This window comes from Lagenorhynchus albirostris, chromosome 10 (genome assembly GCF_949774975.1).
Source record: "Lagenorhynchus albirostris chromosome 10, mLagAlb1.1, whole genome shotgun sequence".
NCBI lineage: Eukaryota > Metazoa > Chordata > Mammalia > Artiodactyla > Delphinidae > Lagenorhynchus > Lagenorhynchus albirostris.
Genome location: NC_083104.1, coordinates 5,725,817 through 5,746,315, shown reverse-complemented (window position 1 = coordinate 5,746,315; position 20,499 = coordinate 5,725,817). Strand labels below are relative to the sequence as shown.

At 46.9% G+C, this 20,499-nt stretch overlaps 1 protein-coding gene across 3 annotated transcripts in view; it reads right to left on the bottom strand.

Annotated features, from left to right (window-relative positions):
- The window catches only part of VGLL4 (vestigial like family member 4), a 151,489-nt gene extending 136,667 nt beyond the window's left edge, over nt 1-14,822 (bottom strand). Inside the window, exons 1-2 of one of the 3 annotated variants that reach the window (XM_060161174.1) lie at nt 14,668-14,822; nt 920-985 (exon numbers count right to left, since the gene is read on the bottom strand). In XM_060161174.1, the coding sequence (XP_060017157.1) occupies nt 920-983 (64 nt within the window). In that variant the 5' untranslated portion in view covers nt 984-985; nt 14,668-14,822. Of the gene's footprint in view, nt 1-919; nt 986-13,576; nt 13,733-14,405; nt 14,428-14,667 lie in introns of those variants that run through there. The other 2 variants (XM_060161175.1, XM_060161173.1) reach the window with 2 other exon arrangements.
- Between the last annotated feature and the right edge of the window lie 5,677 nt (nt 14,823-20,499).

Sequence of the window (20,499 nt, the reverse complement as noted above, 5' to 3'; positions counted from 1 at the left end):
GTTGACAGTTAAGATAAGTACTATACACATAAAGTCCAGTTAATCTTCACATATGTTTTGTAAGTAGCTACTATCATTTCGGGGTTACTAATGCGGAAACTGAGCCTTAGACAAATAGAAGTCCTACCAGCTAGTAGAAAGGCAGACCTTACATCTTAAGCAACAGGCACTTCAGCTGCCAACTTATTAAGAACTGAACTTGAAAGTGGCTCACCTTCAAGAACTTACCATGTATAAAAGCTCAATCTCACCACATCTTCTGTCAGTAGCATTTTACAAAAGAACACAACCTTGTTTCCACAGAGAACAGTCATTCTTGCAAATATCAACTGTGAACAGTAACACTTAAAAACAAATATACCTTAGGACGAGCAGGAAAATCACTTTCACACAATGGCAAACGGCCTTCCAATGTCGGTGTTCACTCTTCTTGTGCCCCTTCTCCACCACATTAGCGGCGCTCTCCCCCCAGTATTTGTTCTCTTTTAGCTATGCAAATAGAACTTCCACGACTATTTCCCATTATATGCACACTTCCAATGACACGAATGATCTTAGATGACTCTTCGCATCTCTAGTTCTCTGCTGGTCAATTAGTCTATCAACAAACACCTATTTATCTAAACTTCTAGAGACACGTAAGGAGTATCTCCACTCCAGATCCCACTAGAGTAAGCTGCGGAGGAAAAGAACTTCCTGAGTTAACAGCTCAAGCCCTAGCATCCAAAGATAACAGAAGACTTACATGTTTTGGCACTCGAAAACAAAAATAAGGATGCCAAGCTGTTATCTCTGAAGAAAACAACCAAAATTAACAGCATACAGCCACAAAACCATGTGGGAAAACACGTGATTTTATTATACTCCAGGAGACAAGGGGGTATAGGTGAAAAACACTTAAAATGCATTCCTGACTTACGTTTTTCATCATCAGCGTGTACCAGGGATGCTGCCCTTGACAAGACATCCAATGGCGTCTCCATTCCTGGTTGGAGCCCAGAAGGAAAAAAAGAGAGAAAAAAAGAATTTAAATGGAATTCCAAAGACTTTTTTTAGAATTTTGGCAGTTAACCCTTAGAATGATGCCTCCACCAAATGCAAATCACAGTGCTGAAGCATTATACTTGTACTGAGTCTTCCCAGCCTGTGACGAGATCCAGTGGACGTGGTTCAGGAACAGATAGAGAAAGGGGTTAAATTCCATGCTGCCTACTCAGCCAAACCTTGCCAACTCCAGGAAGCAGCTCAAGTCAGAACTAAAAGAAGGGATGTTGTGAATATTCCTGCCCGTGTTATTCGTGCTTATAAATGTTTATGTGTGTACGTAACAACATGCCTGTCCAGACATACCCAGTAAAATACAGTTCTCAGAACAAAGGCTACTCTATGAACACAGCATTATAGCAGTCTGAGATCGTGGTGGTAGTCGTCGTCGTTGCTGGTTTATTAGTTTTAACAAAAATTACTAAGATTGAACCATTCTGTCCTTTTGCCTCCTTGGTTGAGACTCTGCAAAACTGTGTAGCTTAAAATAGGCAATGGACTCATGAAAAGTGTGTGAATTCCATTGGTGAGTTAAATGGTATTTTAAGTCCAATAGGAATTTTTATTTCTAAATGTCATGTTTTAAAGCTATCACCACCACCTAACACCAACGTTTTTTTTTTTTTTTATAAAACCTGGATTTTTATTTTTAACTCTGTTTTCTTAAATTACAGCACACCTATAAAAGCAAACACTGAAAAAGAGTTAAAGATGGTGAAAAACCTAGAGAATCAGGCTACTTTTACCCAGTTTTCCTTTTTTGGATTATTTAAATATATACACGCACACATGCATGCACGCACACACAGTTATTAGGAAAAGAGACACACCCTATCAGTTCAACAACTGAGAGAAAATACTTTAAGTGCACCCTTTAGAGACGCTCAGCGTTTTCTCAGCGTTCTTCAGCCTTCGCTGAGCCCCTACTATGCATGTGCCAGTTACAAGCCACAGCAGACCAGCTTTACTTTACAATATTCATACCTCAGACCTCCAAAGAAACATCAGCTCTTGACTGCAATGTGATTTCATTCAACAAACGTTATCTACTATGTACTAAGGCAGGAAAAATAAACAGAGCCCAACAGTTGCCTTCAAAGAGCTTTCAATTTATACAGTAGACATGCCTGCAAGAAATCTAGTTTAAGGCAGTGTTTTCCCCAAGTGTTGCACTGGATGTTCATATTTTGTAAGAAAAAAATTTTTCTATGATAAATAAGTTGGGAAAACACTGGAATAAACCAAATTAAGCAGTTTCTTTTTTTTTTTTTTTTTTTTTTTTTGCGGTACGCAGGCCACTCACTGCTGTGGCCTCTCCCGTTGTGGAGCACAGGCTCCGGACGCGCAGGCTCAGAGGCCATGGCTCACGGGCCCAGCCACCCTGCAGCATGTGGGATCCTCCCGGACCGGGGCACGAACCCACGTCCCCTGCATCGGCAGGCGGACTCTCAACCACTGCGCCACCAGGGAAGCCCCTAAGCAGTTTCTTTTCCTTCCTGTGCTTTTGATAGGCTGCTGTGCCTTCTGCAGGGGCAGAGGTAGTAGGGAGGGCAGCTCTATATACTTGAAGTCTCTCAAACTTCATTGGCCTTTCTTTTAACCTGAAACACCGCCTAGGGGACACGTGGAAATCATGGATTCAGGCAAAATGTGCTAAGTGCCAAAACAGTGCTATAAACAAAATCCTATAGAAATATCAATGAATTCCGAAAGGCTTTGTGGAGAAAACAGAAGATGAGCTGAGCCTCTGAAGAATAAATCTAAAAGCACAGAAGGGAAGAACAGAAGCAGAACCCATTCAAGAACAAGCTGCCCAAATCAGCCAGGAGACAAGCAATGCGGGGACAGGAAGTGACGAGGATGGAAACTTGCACCGGCGCCACAGCATGGGAGGACCGAGGGCCTGAACGGGACTTGGGCTGGATTTTGTCCGCATTAAGGAGCCACTGAAATCTCTGAGCCGAGCAATAACTTGGCCCTTGACATGTTCCAGGGAAGTTATCCTGGTAGTGCCCTGTAGTCGCAGCCTACACAATAGGAAGCCAAAGGCAGGGGACAGTCTGAAAGACACAGGGATACAGCGGGCAGGAAGTAATGAGGGGCGTGTGTTGGAGGCAGGGGGATAAGAGAAAACACAGACAGCAGTGATGGAGCCTGGGAGGTCTCAAGGTGTCAGAGGAGAGTCCAAGAGGACTCTGAGTGACAGGGAGGACAGTGAGGTTGTAAAGCAAACAGTAAATTTCTTCTTTTTCAGAGACAAGAAGGAGGTGAGTAAAATCAGAGGCATATGATAGAAAAATAAATGACATTCACAATCCTTGTCTTCCTTGTAAGATAGAAAAGATCACCTCCTGAGAGTAAGGATTTGGAAACTTGTTCAAAGGCAAAGAAACAAAAGTTTGGGACAGACTGACAGGAAAAGGTTTGCTGAACTCACAAGAACTCAGTTACATTCTCGTCACACAAGCCAGTTTCCTATTCAGGCAAGATTTGAGTTTAAAGTCTTTTTTTGGGGCTGCACTGGGTCTTCATTACTGCGCGCGGGCTTTCTCTAGTTGTGGCAAGCCGGGGCTACTCTCCGATGCGGTGCGCGGGCTTCTCACTGCGGTGGCTTCTCTTGTGTGGAGCACGGGCTCTAGGCGTGCGAGCTTCAGCAGTTAACAGCACGCGGGCCCTAGAGAACATGGGCTTCAGTAGTTGCGGCACATGGGCTCAGTAGTTGCAGCACATGGGCTCAGTAGTTGCAGCTCGCAGGCTCTCGAACACAGGCTCAGTAGTTGTGGCGCACGGGCTTACTTGCTCTGTGCCATGTGGGATCTTCCCAGACCAGGGCTTGAACCCGTGTCCGCTGCATTGGCAGGCAGATTCTTAACCACTGTGCCACCAGGGAAGTCCCTGACTTTAAAGTCTTTTATTTTAAGTAAATGCCGATAAGCATTCTACTCTGTAAAGCAGTATTTAGACTCACAATTGCTTAAATTAATTGCCTCATTAAGTTGAAGGACAATGCTTTCAAAATTCTAAACCCCAAAAGATACATGTTAACATGTGCCTCTTACGCAAACTATGTGCATAGAAGCAAAATATCAAAGCATAAAAATACCAAATGACACAAAAGTAGACCCAGAATTCTAGCACGTGGAAGATTATTTAAGTTCATTCACTCCAAGCTACTTAGGTTCAAAGTAGGTAGATAAGAGATTAGGTGTTTAAGGTTCATCTACGAGGCACCTGCCATCTGCTGCAACCATATTAATGTGACCAATTTTTATTACACAATTACTGAGTTCAGCAAAGTATTCGGGAGAGGTCACAGAGAAATAGAAGATATGATCCCTGCTTTTAAGGAATTACGACCTTGTTCATGAACCTAAAGTATATGGAATGGGATAACAACAGACAAATTTAAGAGCATAATAAAAGACAAAATATAATTTAACACTGAAATGTGTAGTGTGTTATAAAAGAGAGATCAGTGTCAGCTCAAGTGTTTACCTCATGAACATGCATTTTTTTCTCAGTTTGGGGTGTGTGTGTGTGTGTGTGTGTGTGTGTGTGTGTGTGTGTATGTGTGTGTTTTAAAAAGCCACTTCAGGGCTTCCCTGGTGGCGCAGTGGTTGAGAGTCTGCCTGCTAATGCAGGGGACACGGGTTCGAGCCCTGGTCTGGGAGGATCCCACATGCCACGGAGCAACTAGGCACACGAGCCATGGCCGCTGAGCCTGCACTCCACAACAACAGAGGCTGCAATAGTGAGAGGCCCGCGCACCGCGATGAAGAGTGGCCCCCGCTTGCCACAACTAGAGAAAGCCCACACACAGAAACGAAGACCCAACACAGCAAAAATAAATTAATTAAAAAAAAAAAGCCACTTCTAAGGTCTCCTTCCCATTCCTCTCCCCTGGGCAGCCTCTACTCTCTGACCTCTCCTCCTCACCTGGATCACACGGTCTGAATACTTCCTGGGTGCAAGTACCCTGTCTGATGCTTACATGTACAGTCCTGTTGGATCCACAGCCTGAGGGAAGGCACAACCACAGGTATGAGAGCCCGGGAGGGAGACTCAGCCCCGCCCAGGCAGGATCGAGGACCCCTGCTGAGGAGCGGGGAGCACGACGTGGGTGAACTCGGGAGACAGCGCAAGGCTGGCCAGGCTGGCGTCCACTTACTGGAGGAGGCAACGGGCAGTGGTGAGTCCCTGAGCAGGCTGGGGAGGTGATGTCAAGGATGTTTTAGTTTAGCAGGTGTGGGGAGGACGGTTTGACCTGCAGGGATGAAGTGAGGAGTCACGCGGATCAGCTAGGAGGCTTCTGTAGGAACCAGGTGTGAGATAAGGACCACGAGAGCGGATACAGTGATACAGGTGGGAGAGGAGGGCCAGGGACCAGGCACTACTTAGCCACAAAAGGCCTAAGCAAATAAAGGTGGAAGATAACAGTAAAAAAGAAAAAAAAACACTTCTGAATTTTACATCTTGTACAATATCCACAGTCCAAGAAACCCAATAAAACATGTGAGACATGTGAGTAACATGGGGGAGAAAACTACGGTCACAGTATTGGATGGAGGGTCACAGTCTGCTGAGAGGGGAATGAGCATCACGGTGGTTTAGGAGGGGGGTCTCTGGACACTAACCGTGTGAGCTTGAATGAGCACAGCGACTTCCTACCTCTGTGACCTGGGAACCGACTTTGTGTCTGTGTGTCTGCTTCCTCATCTGTAAAATGGGGATGTTGATATTACCTCCCTCATAGGGTGTCAGAAGTGAATGCAATTTACACGTATTAAAATAATTATGTGTCAAAACAAAGGCAAACATATTAAATAAATTGCAAATGATGGTAAACATACTGGAAAAAGGGCACTGGCCACTACTTGAGACAGAGAAGATTCCTCTGAGATGAGAGACCTAAAGGATAAGGGGAACTGGGCTTGTAAAGGGGAAGGTAGGGGAGAGACCAAGCTGGCCCTGTGAACGTGGGGCGCTCCCACGACCACAGCGAGAGGACGGGGCAAGGCAGGGAAGTGGGCAGGGGCCGGATCATGCGTTCTCTGCAGGGTGTGACAAAGCTGAGATCTTATTCTTTAGTCAGTGAAAAGTCCTTGAATGGTCTGAGTGGTTTTAAACAGGAGAGCGACATGTCTGGTTTATTTTATATCCTTTATGAACCATAAATCATCTATGAGCTTTTGCAAAAGATTACACGGCATCTGGAAAATAAATCTAAGTACAAGCCAGTGATGAGTTCCCACTGGCGTGATAGCTTTTACAATATAGTGATCACCGAAAACATAATCACTTAAAACACTGACACCTGGAACATAGTAACCCCGTAAAAGGGAGAGGAATGTGCTTCTGGAAAAAGACATCAAGTCCGTCTGTAAGGGTTCTACTGCACTGCCACCCGTTTCTGGTCTATCCATTCGTCTTTTTTTCGTGGTTGCTATCAATTATGAATATAACTCATGGTGAAGAGAACACATATTTTGCTTTTTGGGTTTTTTTTTTTTTCCAGGCAATGGTCGGTATTTTCTCTGCCAGCCCATACAGCCCATATTCCTTTCCTGAAGCTCCCTTACCCCCAATAATACATCCTTCCAAATAGCTTAAGATTGAGAATTAGGGAATAATAGGTATCAATGATAAAGCTACTACATTCTAGGGATACTGGGTGCTAATGAAAAGCTCAGCTCTAAATTTGAACACCATTATTCTGGGCTTCCACAAAGGACCGTCTTTTTTTTTTTTTTCTTTTTGGATCAACAAGAGGACACGAACTCCTATCTTGGGAATAGAATTATGGGGTGTATTAGTTTTGTTTTGTTTTTTTCAGGCAAGGGAACAGAATTTCAAGATACATCATAGAAGTGTTCCAAGGTGAAAACTACAGCACCAAGCTTGGCTCACTGCACAGCTCCTCCAGTAACACTGGCCCAACTACAGTGCAATTTAGGAAAGAGTGAGAGTCTTGGCCAGAGGTGGAAACCAGTGGAGGCTGGGAGAGGCCCATTCAAACCTCCTGATGTCCCTGCCACACTGTCACTTGACCAAAAACCTGAAATAGGAAGATATCACTATCCTGGGATCCTGACGGCACGTCCAACTCCCAGATGCACACTCTTCAGTATCCCTAATTCCTGCTGGCCCTGTCCCATCACTCTATCAGGACCACCTCCTGAGCTAATCTAACTTGGCCTCAGCTAAGAAATATAACTGTAGGACAAGCCTACAGTATGAAGTATCTCACTATGGCGGGGGGTGTGGCCTTTGGGGCCATCAAGAACTCAGAGGCTTTCACTGGGTATCTCCTATGTCTGGCAAACACTACATAGAGACTTTTCAGAAAAGAAAACGTGAACCCCCTGCCCTGAGCAACTTACACCAAACGCAGATCACTCTGTGGTCGATGTGGCTAGCTGTGGGTCTCAATGAGCTTAACTGAAATGAAATTTCATACCGAATCGTCACCAGATTCTGGTGGCCACGTGCAAGCATAGCCAGGCACATCAGGTAGACGTGAATTAACCTCCTGGCTGTTTCTTCTCCATAGCGTGACCAACTGAGGCCCCACTAACTCCTGGCAACACACACATACTGTCTCTGTTAACATCCATACAATTCTCAGGTCACCCCTCTGTTCTTCATGCTCAAAACCTCTCTCATCGGTGTAACCCTTTTTTCTGCTCGCACTTTACCATCTGTTAACTCAGCAGAGCCGGGACTCTAGCATCAGAAAACCTAAGTCTGAGCCCTATTTTAATACGTTGAACTCATTCAATCCATCATCACGGAAAGCCGATGATGTTCTAGACTTTGCTCTAAATGCCTAACACCAATTGTGGGGCCCACTTAACCTCTCTGGGCCCAAGTTCGCGCACCTAAAGAAAATGGTCACAAGGTTGCCTACTTCACATGGTCACAGGCTTGGCACTGTGGATTAAATGATACAACGTCACTGAAAATGCCCAATCAATGCAAGTGAGAAATACGTTCACATTATGCCACCTTACCGCCTTGCAGCCTATACTTTTAATAACACACTCACATACACTGGCTTACTGATCCTCACAGATAGGATTATTATATGTTTCTACAGATGAAAAACCAAGGTGCCAAGAATATAAGTGACTTCCTGAAAAAGCTAACTCTAGAATCCAAGTCTCCTGACTCACCATCCAACGCGATTTTAACTATTTTTCAGCTGATTTTCATAAAGACCTTTTGGAGAAAAGCAATTTTTTAGCTTATCTAAAAAAAAAAAAAAAAAACCGAAATAAAGAATACCTTCCAGCTAGACTTCTAGTCCTGTGCTCTTTCCCCTATACCTTGAGATATATATGAAGCAATAATCTGATAATTTCTGAAGAAAGCAAAGGAAGACAAGCCCTCCTTTCCTAGGAACGTAAAAACCAGGACATGTTTCACTTGCTTTGAAAAGAAAGCGGCACAGAGTCACATGAACAGTAACCAAGGCAGGTAAGAAGATTCTCACACCAAGTCGGTTGGTGAGACTGGGACAGACAACGCTGGCAGCAATGCCACAGGATCCCTGGGGCCCCGGCCACACAGGAATTAACATAAGCCCTGAGGACTTCAAGCTCCAAGAGCAGGTTCAGTATTCAGGAAGGATGGTTCCTACTGAGTCATGTTCGAGACAACCTGCTATTAAACTCCAGGGGATAACTCTCAAGGCTCAATGAATGATATGTGAAAACCTTCACCGCGTTGTTTGTATTTCTCACAACCTGAAATTGTATGTCACACTCTTAAACAGAAACCAGTCCTTATTCAAAATATTCCTTCAACCGCATGGACCCTTTGCCTGTCTAGCTTTCCTTATCGAGGCATGTGCCAGACATGAATTATGGACCTGTCTTGCCATAATTTGAAACATCTTACCAGATACAAGGTCAGAAGGACTTGCCTGACTTCCCCTTATATCCAATTCCTTATTTCTACACATAATCATTTCTGAAAATTCATTTGAAGGCCAAATGTCTGAAATCTGAACAACACATCTACATGTTCTATGCTTATTTCCAGAGAATTAAAAATATATCTGTGGGGGCTTCCCTGGTGGCACAGTGGTTGAGAATCCACCTGCCAATGCAGGGGACACGGGTTCGAGCCCTGGTCTGGGAAGATCCCACATGCTGCGGAGCAACTGGGCCCGTGAGCCACAACTACTGAGCCTGCGCGTCCGGAGCCTGTTCTCCACAACAAGAGAGGCCGCAACAGTGAGAGGTCCGCGCACCGCGATGAAGAGTGGCCCCCACTCACTGCAACTAGAGAAAGCCCTCGCACAGAAGCGAAGACCCAAAACAGCCAAAAAGTAAATCAATTAATTTAAAAATATATAATATATATATTTATTTATATCTGTGTAAAACCCCTTGTTAGGCTTCTTTCAGGTGCTTGTCAACCTCAAGCCTAAGTCCCAGGATGAGAGCCAGCTCTGTTGGCAATTCCTCCCCCACCCTCCCAGCCCTGTCCTAGAAAACTAAAGAATTCACTAAGTTAGTACAGGGTGTGTACCCTTTCCGTAAGGGTTTAACGCCCTTCCCCCTCCCATGAAACCTCAATAGGGCAGGTCTATAGGCTAGGCAGCCATCCATCTCCCCGCCCCCCCCCCCGGGGGACACATCAGGTATCAGAAACAAGGTAACCTCAGGTGTCTGCCATCAACTTAGCTCTGTCTCCTGCTCATCTCCACCTCCCATCACATCAACACAGAGTTAGCTGGGCTGAAAAACGGGTACCAATCTGGATGGCAATCCTTGCACAAATGCTCAACTCAGCCACCTTAGGTTTTCTGATGCTAAAATGGCCCAAGGCTCCATGGGCCTCCTAGGCACCCCGCTCCCCAAGGTGGGGACTGTAGGGATGTGATATTTAGTCATCCTGATGACCCGGGCAACAGAAGCTGCCCAACGGTGCTACCACACAGTAAGTAAAATCCTTAATTACCATAACACATTTCGGCATCAGTGTCAGCTGTGCAAACACATGGACAGTACGAAAGCAATCGTGTGCCTGTCAGGGTCACCTGTATGGACTTAAAGCTGCAAAACCAAACTCAGGTTATAGCGTATTTCATGTCCTTTATGTGAGGCTGCCCAACGCTGGTGTACAGTTCTTACTGCTGGCTGAAGTTCATCCACCTCCCTAAAGTGCCCCCTGGAAAGTGCCTGTATGCAGGCCCACAGTGACACCACCACTCTGTCCAAAGAGGAAAAATAAAATTCAAATCTGGACTTTTTGAGCAGACTACCGATTGCCACGATTTTTCAACACGGTTGTCAAACAAATAATGAACTATCCTTTTCTTTCTCATACTTAGGCTATTGGGAACCTGTCTCTTCATTTTCAATACCTCGGCCTTCTACAGCACCTCATAGGAAATAAAAGAAACTCTTTGGCATTTCTAGTTCACTCTGGATACGCTTGTTCTTGCCATTTATTTTATTTGGATACTTAGAATCTCCTATTCAGAAGTACTGAGGTGCCAGGTCCTCCTGGGGACCTGTTACACCCAAGAATGACAGACGTGGACCTGCATCACAGCCCAAGTTGGCCAACTTCCCATAATACCCAGGTCGAGCTCCCCACTGTACCAAAAGCTCAACTCCCAGCCTATGAGTAGCCTAGGAAAGTCTTCTAACCCATGACACGTTGCATCACTAGGAAGCTCTTTCATTATCGGCATCATCAAATACGGTAAATTCTTATCATTCGCAGTCATTATATTCCATAAAGCCTCTGAGACCTCTGAATTAGTGAGTACTGAACCACTGTGCCCCGGAAGAAACTGCCCCAAGTACTGATTTGGGGATACAAATAAACTTCAGTGAGGAGACAAATTCACAAATACAGGAATCCACGAAGAGCGAGGATTGACGAATCTGGTTATAAGACCTGAGGCCTGAGATACTGAAAGCACATTCTACAAGGGTTTCTTCTTTTGTAAAAGAGCTACTACGGTGTAGCCCAGGTAGAAAGAATTTTTCTGATTTCAGCACTTCATGCATACACTCCTTCCTTCCTTACCTTGGCAGTTTATACTAGCAAGATTTGGCAGTCTGATTTCTAACTTGTCGGGTTTTTTGTTTGTTGTTTTAATGTGGACAGATCCTAAATGACTGTTGATATTATCATAGACTGATTGATATTATCCCCTTTTCTCTTCTCTTAAGCTCCCACCTATAGACGTGATTAACTTCAGAGAGGCTCCCTAAAAGAATCAAAAACAAGCCTCAATCAACATACCCTGCAGAAACTTCTTAACCAAAAAAAAAAAAAACTCTTTCACCAGGTTCCCGTAACTGCGACAGCTTGTCTAACACAAGCAATGAAGAGACTTGATATGTTAAAATTGCCACATAGTGTCATCATTTTAGTTATATTAGAATTTTCCCAATGTATTTGACTCTTACCTCCTAAACTTATGACAACTCATTCTTTTATTAAGTCATACTCAAAGTTGCAAAGCAACTTTTATTATGGCTCTATGACTTATTATTTTATTAAGGCAAACTAAAAGTTGCACAACAAAACTATCCAGGAGAGATACCTGGAAGAAACACAAAGTAAAATCTTCCTTTGGCTTTGTTTGGGCAACCACCAGAGGCTGATGACAAGGCTGACTCCCTAAGGAGTTAAAAGGAATTTCACACGGCAGAACTCTTGTCAAATAAACCATTTGAAAGGGAAAGTTTTCATTTCATAATTGTCGTTTTGTAAGAAGTGTTGAAACCTTAAGGTAAAGTCATAGTTCTAAATCGGGTGGGAGAAGTGGTGACAACTGTGTTTTATGAAGCTCTTTCAAGTCTTCAAAGACTTTTATAAATAACATGACACAAAATACTTTTCAAAGCACACTATTCCCTGTAATTAACTCTGTGATGTATCAGAACAGATTTTATCACCCTCTTACAGAGGAAAATAAAGCACAAATGTTAACTAGAAGTAACTTTTTCTGGTCACAAACTTAGTAGGTGACAGGGCTAGGACTTGAACTCAAGTCTCCAGAAATAAGCCAGAGCTGTTTTTACTACAACATTCACAGTTTTGGAATGTAGTTCATGGTTATTTATAGCAGAATTATCGTCTTAATTGTATTGTGTTTTGGTCAACATAAAATTTAGTTTGCATTCCCTTCCAAATGGAAAGCAAAGGCAGGCTGCCCAGAAGTGTGAAAAAACCGTGGTGGGGAGGAAATTAGCCTGGGATTAAAATGTTGCCAAAGTCAAACAACAAATTGAGGGGTTTACCTCATTTCTACCAGGACGGAGATGACTTTTCAGGCAGATACATCAGGAAACACACAGAAAACAAACACACACACACACACACACACACACACACACACACAACTGTGTTGAGTACAAGACAACAAACTTCTGAGTATCCTAAACCCATTATTTAAATGAGAGCACTGAGATTTAGAGACAGATGATAAAAAACTTGTTCCAAGATCGCGCCCCCAGTACAGCCTTGAGGCGCTGACCCCTAAGCGCTCTTTAAACGACCCACACTACTCCCCTCACGCTCATGCGCAGACTTAATCAGCTGCAAGCAGGAAACAATGAACACGGCAAGTCTGTGGACTGGGAGGCTACTGCAAAGAGTTAAAAGTTTGGTATGCTAAAATGGAACGCAAAACTGACCTCCAAATACTAATAGGAATTAACATTTGTTGCCTTTGTCTTCGAAAGTTCAGAGGAAACAAATGAGAGCCTTCATTTTCGTCAAGATAGGCTTGGGTTTGTAAAAAAAGATACTCAAACTCTACAGGAGACAGTACCTTCCAAATAGAGGGGGCAACCAGCCGCTGGTAAAAACTAGAAGAGCCGCCTCCAACCCGCCCCCCAGGCTGCTGGTTCTTATTAACCGCAGAGAAGGAAATAACGACTAGCAAACACACAGCACCAATGATCAAAGTGAAACCGATTTTTTTAAGTCAGCTGGCTTGAACAGACGAACACATGCCAACTAAAGCGCTTAAAGACCAGCGGCCCCAACAGTGCTGTCATCCTAACCTAAGAGATTTAAAGGTCTAGGGAGATGAATAAAAGGAGACTTGAAGCAAAACAAAAAAGGAAAGGACCTTTGCTTTGCGGCGAGGCCTGCACTCACTCACTGCAGGAAGAGTGTGCCGTTTTGTTTTGGAAAGGGGGCAGGAAGTATACAGAGAGGAAAGAGCCGATCCCAGCTGCCCATCCTCAGCCATGTCCCGCGGTCCCGCACCACAGCCCTCCTTTGCCGCTGGCCAAGACCAAGGGGCTACAGGGCGCGGGCACCCCCCGGCCGGCCCCTCGCCGCCGACTCCCAGGACAGCTTCCACTCCAGACGCTAGACCTCTCCCTCCGGGTGTCCTGGCGCTTCGGTTCCCACCAGGAGCCTCAAGTTGCCCCGCAAGAACAAGCCGCCTCGTCCGTCCTTCCAGGAGGACGCCCACGTCCCGCTCCGAACGAGTCCACCCCTGAGCTCCCCACAAGCCAGCCCTCGCCCTGCCCCCTTCTCCCGCACTCACCGCCGGGCGGCTCTGGGATCGCCCGCCTCGGGCCGGCCGGGCCCCGCTGGGGGCAGGGGCGGGACCACGGGGCGCGCGGGACCGGGCGCACTCCGGGGGCGCGCCGACGCGCAGGCGCCCTCGCGCCCGCGCTCCCGCACCTACCCCAGCCGCTCCGCACACCCACACGCACACACGGGCGGCGCGCGCCGAGCCGGCTTCGCGGCGGACGCGAGCGCGGGAGCGCGAGGAATCCCTGGAATGAGGCGCCGCCCGCCCTCTCCCGGGCTCTGCCGGGCTCCGCCGGGCCACGCCCCCGGGCCCGCCCCTCCAGCCCAGCAGGTGGGGGCCGGGCCCAGGTGAGACGGCGGAGAGGCGGGGGCAGGGCCTCGCGCGCCCGGGGAGGCTCATTTCCCCTCCCCCACCCGCTCCACGCCTGACGGCAGCTCGCACCTACCCAACGGATGCAGACGTGCTCGGGCGGCCAACGTCCGCATGGGGCCCGGGCTGCAATCGACCCCGGGGAGCGCGTGGACCCAGCGCACGCGGTGTGCACCGGCCTCTGACACACACCGGACCGAACCCCAGAGGCCCAGGCAGCGGGAACACAGCTTTGGTGCACACGCACGAACATAAACGAACCTCTCGTGCGCGCCCAGAGGCTCGCCGCTCCGGGCCAGCACGCCTCCCCTCTCCCCCGCACGCACACAGTAGGCTCTCGCATCCGGTGGACACAGCACACATGACCACGACAACCACAGTCGACCCGATCCATTACCCACTGTCCCTTAACCTCCCTGCCCCTTAACCGCCATGCAGCCGGCCAAGTGCCCGCGCATTCGCGCCGGACCTGCGGCACCTCCGCAGCCCTCGGCTCCAGACCCGCACGCGTCCCCGCCTATCACGCAGAGCGGCTCGCTAAGCTGCCTAGGGAAGGCGCCCGGGGGTCGGCGTCCACGCCAGCTCAGCCGCCGGAGCGCCGCGCACGCCGGCGCTTCCCGTTTCCCGGGCTCCAAGCTCCACGGGCCGCCGACCTGGGGCACTGGTTCGCCCGCTCGTGACCCGCACACCCCCAGCCGCTCTGCCCGACAGGCCGGCGACCACACACGCACCTGAAGGGACAGGTCGCACTAGCTTGGGGAGGTGAGCGCTCAGGTGCCACCGCGATCAGAACGGCTGCTGCAGCTCCCGGCTCTCAGACGCCGCTCAGCTGCCTCTCATTACAGCATTTTACACCCCGCACTCCACACACACCCCACGGGCGCACGGCAGCGTCTTTCCTCCCCCTCCCTCGCCCGGAGGAGGAAGTCCTAGTAAATGAAGTCAGTGTGGAAGGGAGGGAACCGAGGAGGAAGGGAGAGAGTTCGGGGTGGAAAGAGCCCCCTCCAGGCGCTCACACACCGGTGTTTGCTGTGTCAGGCACACTCCCGGAGTCCACAGCCCGGTCTGCTCCGGAACGTGCCCGGGAAGGGGCGGAGAGGAGGGGGCGAAACATTTCTAATCGGTGCAGGTTCTTATTACAGCAGCAGCGTAGACATGTGACCACGAAAAGAAAAGCCCTGTCTTTATTTTTTTGCTGTCATTCTCTGGAGATTTCGGGGTGTGGGTAGGAGGGGTGGGGGCCTGATCCTCCCCGGTCCCCGGCAGCCCTTGCCCCATTGTTTTCCCATACTGCCACAATTAAGAAAACATTTGCTTAACGTACCCAGCCGCTAACTTCATAAAATAAATAGTCAGGGACTGGACTTCCTCTGGTTTGCTTGAAATGGCTTCATGTTGCTTGCCTTCTGGCTGTTCTCAGACCTCAGTCATCATTAGGGGTTCCTGCTATAGGGCTTTCCCTGGGAGACGGCTCTGCTGAGATGGAATGATAACGAAAACAAATACCGGCTTACATTAATGCTGGGGGGAAATGCTTTGCAGTTTTCAAACTGTTTTCCCATGTATTACCTCATCCAATTATATGGGGTCACAGCCTGTTATCTCACTGGATCTTAGCCCCGGGATGGGGAGCAGGACAGGTATAGATAGTTCCACTTTACAGTGAGATTAGCTTTACCTAAACCGCGGCGAGGCATTGCCTGAACCCGAGCCACGGTCTTGCGGCCCCCTGTGAAATACACTCTCCTGCTGTCCACACAGGGCCAATGGAGATAGGATGACCCAGGTGACAAGTTGACCCAAGCATAACCACGCCTGTTCCCCTGGTTCCCAGATTAAAGTGCACAGATTAAAGCTCGGGAAGGTTCCCAGTCTTCCCAAAGACATTTTTACTTAGACTCCATTTTAGTTCATCAATAGTCTCAGACTAGGGGAAAAAATTCCTGAGAAAGATCCTAAAGAGGAGGTTTTCATCCTGCCACGTTAGGACGCGGAATGAGGAAAGGGTGCGGACTGCTGGGGCAGATTTCGGGAAGTGTAACAACAGAGGAGGGGCTTTGGATTTGAACAAACCTGAATTTGAATCAAACCCCACCTCTGTCAGTTATGAAGTTATAACATGCCCAAAGTTATAACTTTGGGCACGTTATCAAGCCCAGTTTTCTCATCTGTAAAACAGAGACAATTCTTAATTTAAAGAGCTGTTGCAGGGACTAAAGACCAGACAGAATATCTGGTGAACATTCACATCTCTCCCCTTCTCTCTACCTCCCTTAAACCCAGTCTTGCTGGGGCACCATATAAACAGACAGCCACCGTAATCATGGAGGGATAGGAAAATGATTTGTCTAGATAATGCAAATGAGTAATGATAACAGTCACCATGCAACTGCACATTTATAAAACGGCTCTGGGGTTTACAAAGTGTCCCCACATATCATTATCTCATTTGATCTGTATGACAGCTCTGCCGTTTGTGTACTGCAAAATGATTTCCATTTGGGGTCAAGGTGGAGGTCCTAAAGCTGCCTCTTTAATTTCCATCACTGCTTAGAGTGAGCCTTACTCTGCAGATAAATCATGGGGACAGAGGGCCTCTCCTCATGGATGTGACCAGTCTTCAACCTTTCCAAGGATTAATCTCGCTGCTTCCCTTACATCAGCCTTAGTGTGACTTCTCCCTGGCCACATCTAACCAGGGTGGTTTCAGTCTCAATGTCTTGATCAAGCAGATGAGAGACACGCTCAAGCTACCGTAAGAAAAGGAAGGCATGCTGTCAAGACAGAAGTGCGCTGGAGGTGGAATGTGTCAGACACGGACTGTCCGCACAAGGGAATGTAAACAGCAGCCTAAACGAGCGACTTCCACAGAGGCCTGCAGCAATAGAGGGGAATCTTGACAATAGTGAGTGAAAAAAGCAAGTCCCCAAAGATTACGCGCAGCATAATATCCTATTTGTAATGTTACAAATACCATGAAAAATAATTGTGGTAGTACATGCACCTGCAATAAAACTATGTAAAAAAGAAGTAAGGGAAGGATGATGAGAGAATTCAGAATGATGGTTACCTGGGGAGGGGAACTGCACGGGGTGGGTGGCAGGGAACCATTGGTTAGATGTAGGTCATTGTCAAAGTCTTAGTTTTCGGTTGATGGGTTCACGGGTTCACTATTAAAATTAACTGCTTAGGGCTTCCCTGGTGGCGCAGTGGTTGAGAGTCCGCCTGCCGATGCAGGGGACTATGGGTTCGAGCCCCGGTCCGGGAAGATCCCACATGCCACAGGGCAGCTGGGCCCGTGAGCCATGGCCTCTGAGCCTGCGCGTCCGGAGGCTGTGCTCCGCGATGGGAGAGGCCACAACAGTGAGAGGCCCGCGTACCGCAAAAAAATAATAATAAATAAAATTAACTACTTAAGTGATAGTTGCACAGCAATGTGAATGCCACTGAACTACACACTTAAAATCGTTAAAATAGTAAATTTTATGCTATGTATATTTTACCATAATAAAAAATATATTTAAGGAGGTAAAAGAAAAAATTGGGCAAACTTCTAAATTGAAAAACAAACAAAAAACTACTTTAAGTAACTAAAATGATAATAATAAGGAAGGCTGTGCATGGACCACTGATAAGAATGTGTTTCAAAGCAAGGATTTTATAAGTGCATCAGAAGTTTATTTAAAATAAATAAAAATAATCAAGAAGGTGAGTGAGTGGAGATAGAGAAGAAACAAGATGGACCCTGAGTCGATTACAGTTGAAGCGGAGGGATGGGTATGGGGGCCGGGGGTTATACTATTCCGTCTACTCTTTTCTTCTTTTTTAAGCCCGGCAGCATGCGGGATCCTGGTTCCCCGACCGACCCACCGGGGATGGAACCCATGCCCCCTGCAGTGGAAGCCTGGACCGCCAGGGAAGTCCCTGTTCTGTCGAATCTTGCATAGATTTGAAAATTTCCATATTAATTAGAAGGGGAAGGAAGTTCACGAAAAGGCGGCTCTGGGAACCTCGGTTCTGCCTCCCCCACGGGCCACAGAGTCATTACCCAGACTCCCTCTCCGTTTCTCTGTGCCTCCTCGCAGTTTAATTCTTCCTCATTTATCTACCAAGGAGCCTCCTCTTCACTTTGGCTCCCTTATTACTGCCCCTACTCCCCCTTTTGGCTTTTGCCCCCACCAGTAACTGACTCCTTTCATACCTTCATCATTCAAACTGCTCAGAGAGAAGATCTGATTCTTGTCTTTCTACCAATCCACAAAAATGGCCACAATCTGATTTACCTTGAAGTCCTGGGTCCACGATGGCCTGTGAAGTCAAGCGCGGTCCAGTGATGAAAACTGAGAGCGGGGAGAGGCAGAATTACAGGGTGGAGCGCACAGCTGCCCCATCAAGGCAGATAATAACTCACACATGGAAAAGCCCTCAGGAGTTCAGTTCAGTGGGAATAAGGTCTTTGCCTTTCCATTTGCTCCTTTCGATTTTTTAAGGCCTCCCCAGTTAGTACTGTAAAGACAGTTTTCTTTTCCACACCACATTCCCGATAAGTAGTTCACTTTTCAGGGCGTCTTCCCATGTCATACGCCATAGGGGTCATAAGGGAAACGCCGATGGCTGCCAATCTGAAACGGTCTCAGTGCACAGGGACTCTTATTGTTCTTCTAGATGCACTAACCTGTCTATGAGGAAAGTCTTTCTCTACCTGTATCCCTTTGCTTCTAACGTGCTCTTGTGAATCTCTCCTGGTCTTCCTTTCTTGATTTCTTCACTCCAACTCGTTCCGCAGAGAGCACAGATGTAGGTTCTAGTTCACACTCAGTCTCCGGGTGATAGTGTGAGCCTTGGAAGTCAGCTTGCAGCCCTGGGGCTAAGCCTCCACTTCTGGGAGGAGCTTAGACCAGATCACTTTCGGCACACAGGTTTCATCTTGAGCACCAGCTGTGCTTAAGCTCCCTTAAGAAGGCCTCTGAAGCTATTGTTGAGGTTCAATGAAAAAAGAATGTCAGGATTGATTAGTAATGTCTGCTGTGGGTGGGGAATAGGAACTGCTGAATCAGATGTTTGCCATTTTTGATCTAGAAGAGCTCTACAAATACCTTCTAGCAATCACTTCTCTCTTTTCTCATAGAGAACAGGTGAATTTCTACTTTTCTGGGGGCCAAAGTAACTAGTGGGAAAACCCAAATGGTCTTATTTCAGTGAGAGAGTACAGAATAAGAAATAATCTAAAATAATGATACCTAACACTTAATGAGCACTTACTACGGCCCAGGCACTAAGTGCTTTAAGATAATTAAGCCTCACAAGAGCCCTGTGAGATAGGGACTGTAAATACCCCTATGAAGCAAATAAAGAAACTGAAGCATTGAAAGGTTAAATAACTTGTCGAGGTCTTAAAGATAATAAGGGCACAACCAGAATTGAACCCTGGCAGTCTGATTCTGGAGTCCATGTGTTTAGCCTGTCAGCCACAGCAGACATCCCCTGGGAACTTGCTAGTAATGCACACTCTCAGGCCCCCTCAGGCCTACTGAATTAGAATCTGCACTTCAACAAGCCCCCCAGATGATTCATATTTGCATTATGTTTTCAGCAGCACTGGTCTACATCATATTGTCTCCTAGAAGGATATTAGCTGCCTTTGTTAAATGTCTACAGTACTCATGCACTTTGCTAAACATTATGCCTGCATAATTGCAACTAATCCACATAAAAGTCCTAGAAGGGAAATCCTATAAGATCAATGGATTGATCAATGTCAACATCCTGGTCGTGATATAGTGCTATCGTTTTGCAAGATGTTACTGGTGGGGTAAAGGGTATATGGGATCTCTCTGTATTATTTCTGACAATTGCATATGAATCTACAACAACCTCACAATTTAAAGCATAATTTAAAAATCCTATAATCTAAGTTTTATTTTTCCTACTTTTATTGTTGAGGAAACAGAAGCTTTAGAGAGGCTAAGTAAGCAGGCCCAGGGTAATTCAACTTAACAAATAAGTATGGAGGCCCTCCTGTGTGCAAGGAGGCTGGCTACAGCAGTGAACACATTGCCCTCATTGAGCTATCAGTCCTGGGTGGGCAGTCATAATTCAAACCCAGAGCTGCTTGCCAAGTCCTCTAGTGCCCAGATTTCAGAGGTATGGTCACAGGATCACAACGTGGTAAATAACAGACCTGTGAATGGTTAAAACATTTGCAAAATTTCTAGGCAGATGTATATGAAGGCCTCTAACAGTGCCAGACAGGCAATAAGCACTCAATCCCCTTTCTTCTTTTCCGTCTCAGAGCGCAGAAGTGAGCCTCATCTCCACCATGACCCAGCAGGGATTTTACCCCACACACACCTGGATGGAATCCCATGGTGGGGCCGCTGGAGCGGTAGTAACCTGAGCCTCGAGCCCCACTCCGAATTCCACGGAGAGCCTTTGCTCCAGGGCTGTGTTCCAAGGGAATGCACCATCTGAAACCTGTCAAGGAGTCAGTGGTGAGCTTTTTTCTGAATGTCAGCTCTTTTCACAGCATGGATCTGAATGAGTGCCCTTAAGCAAGACCAGAT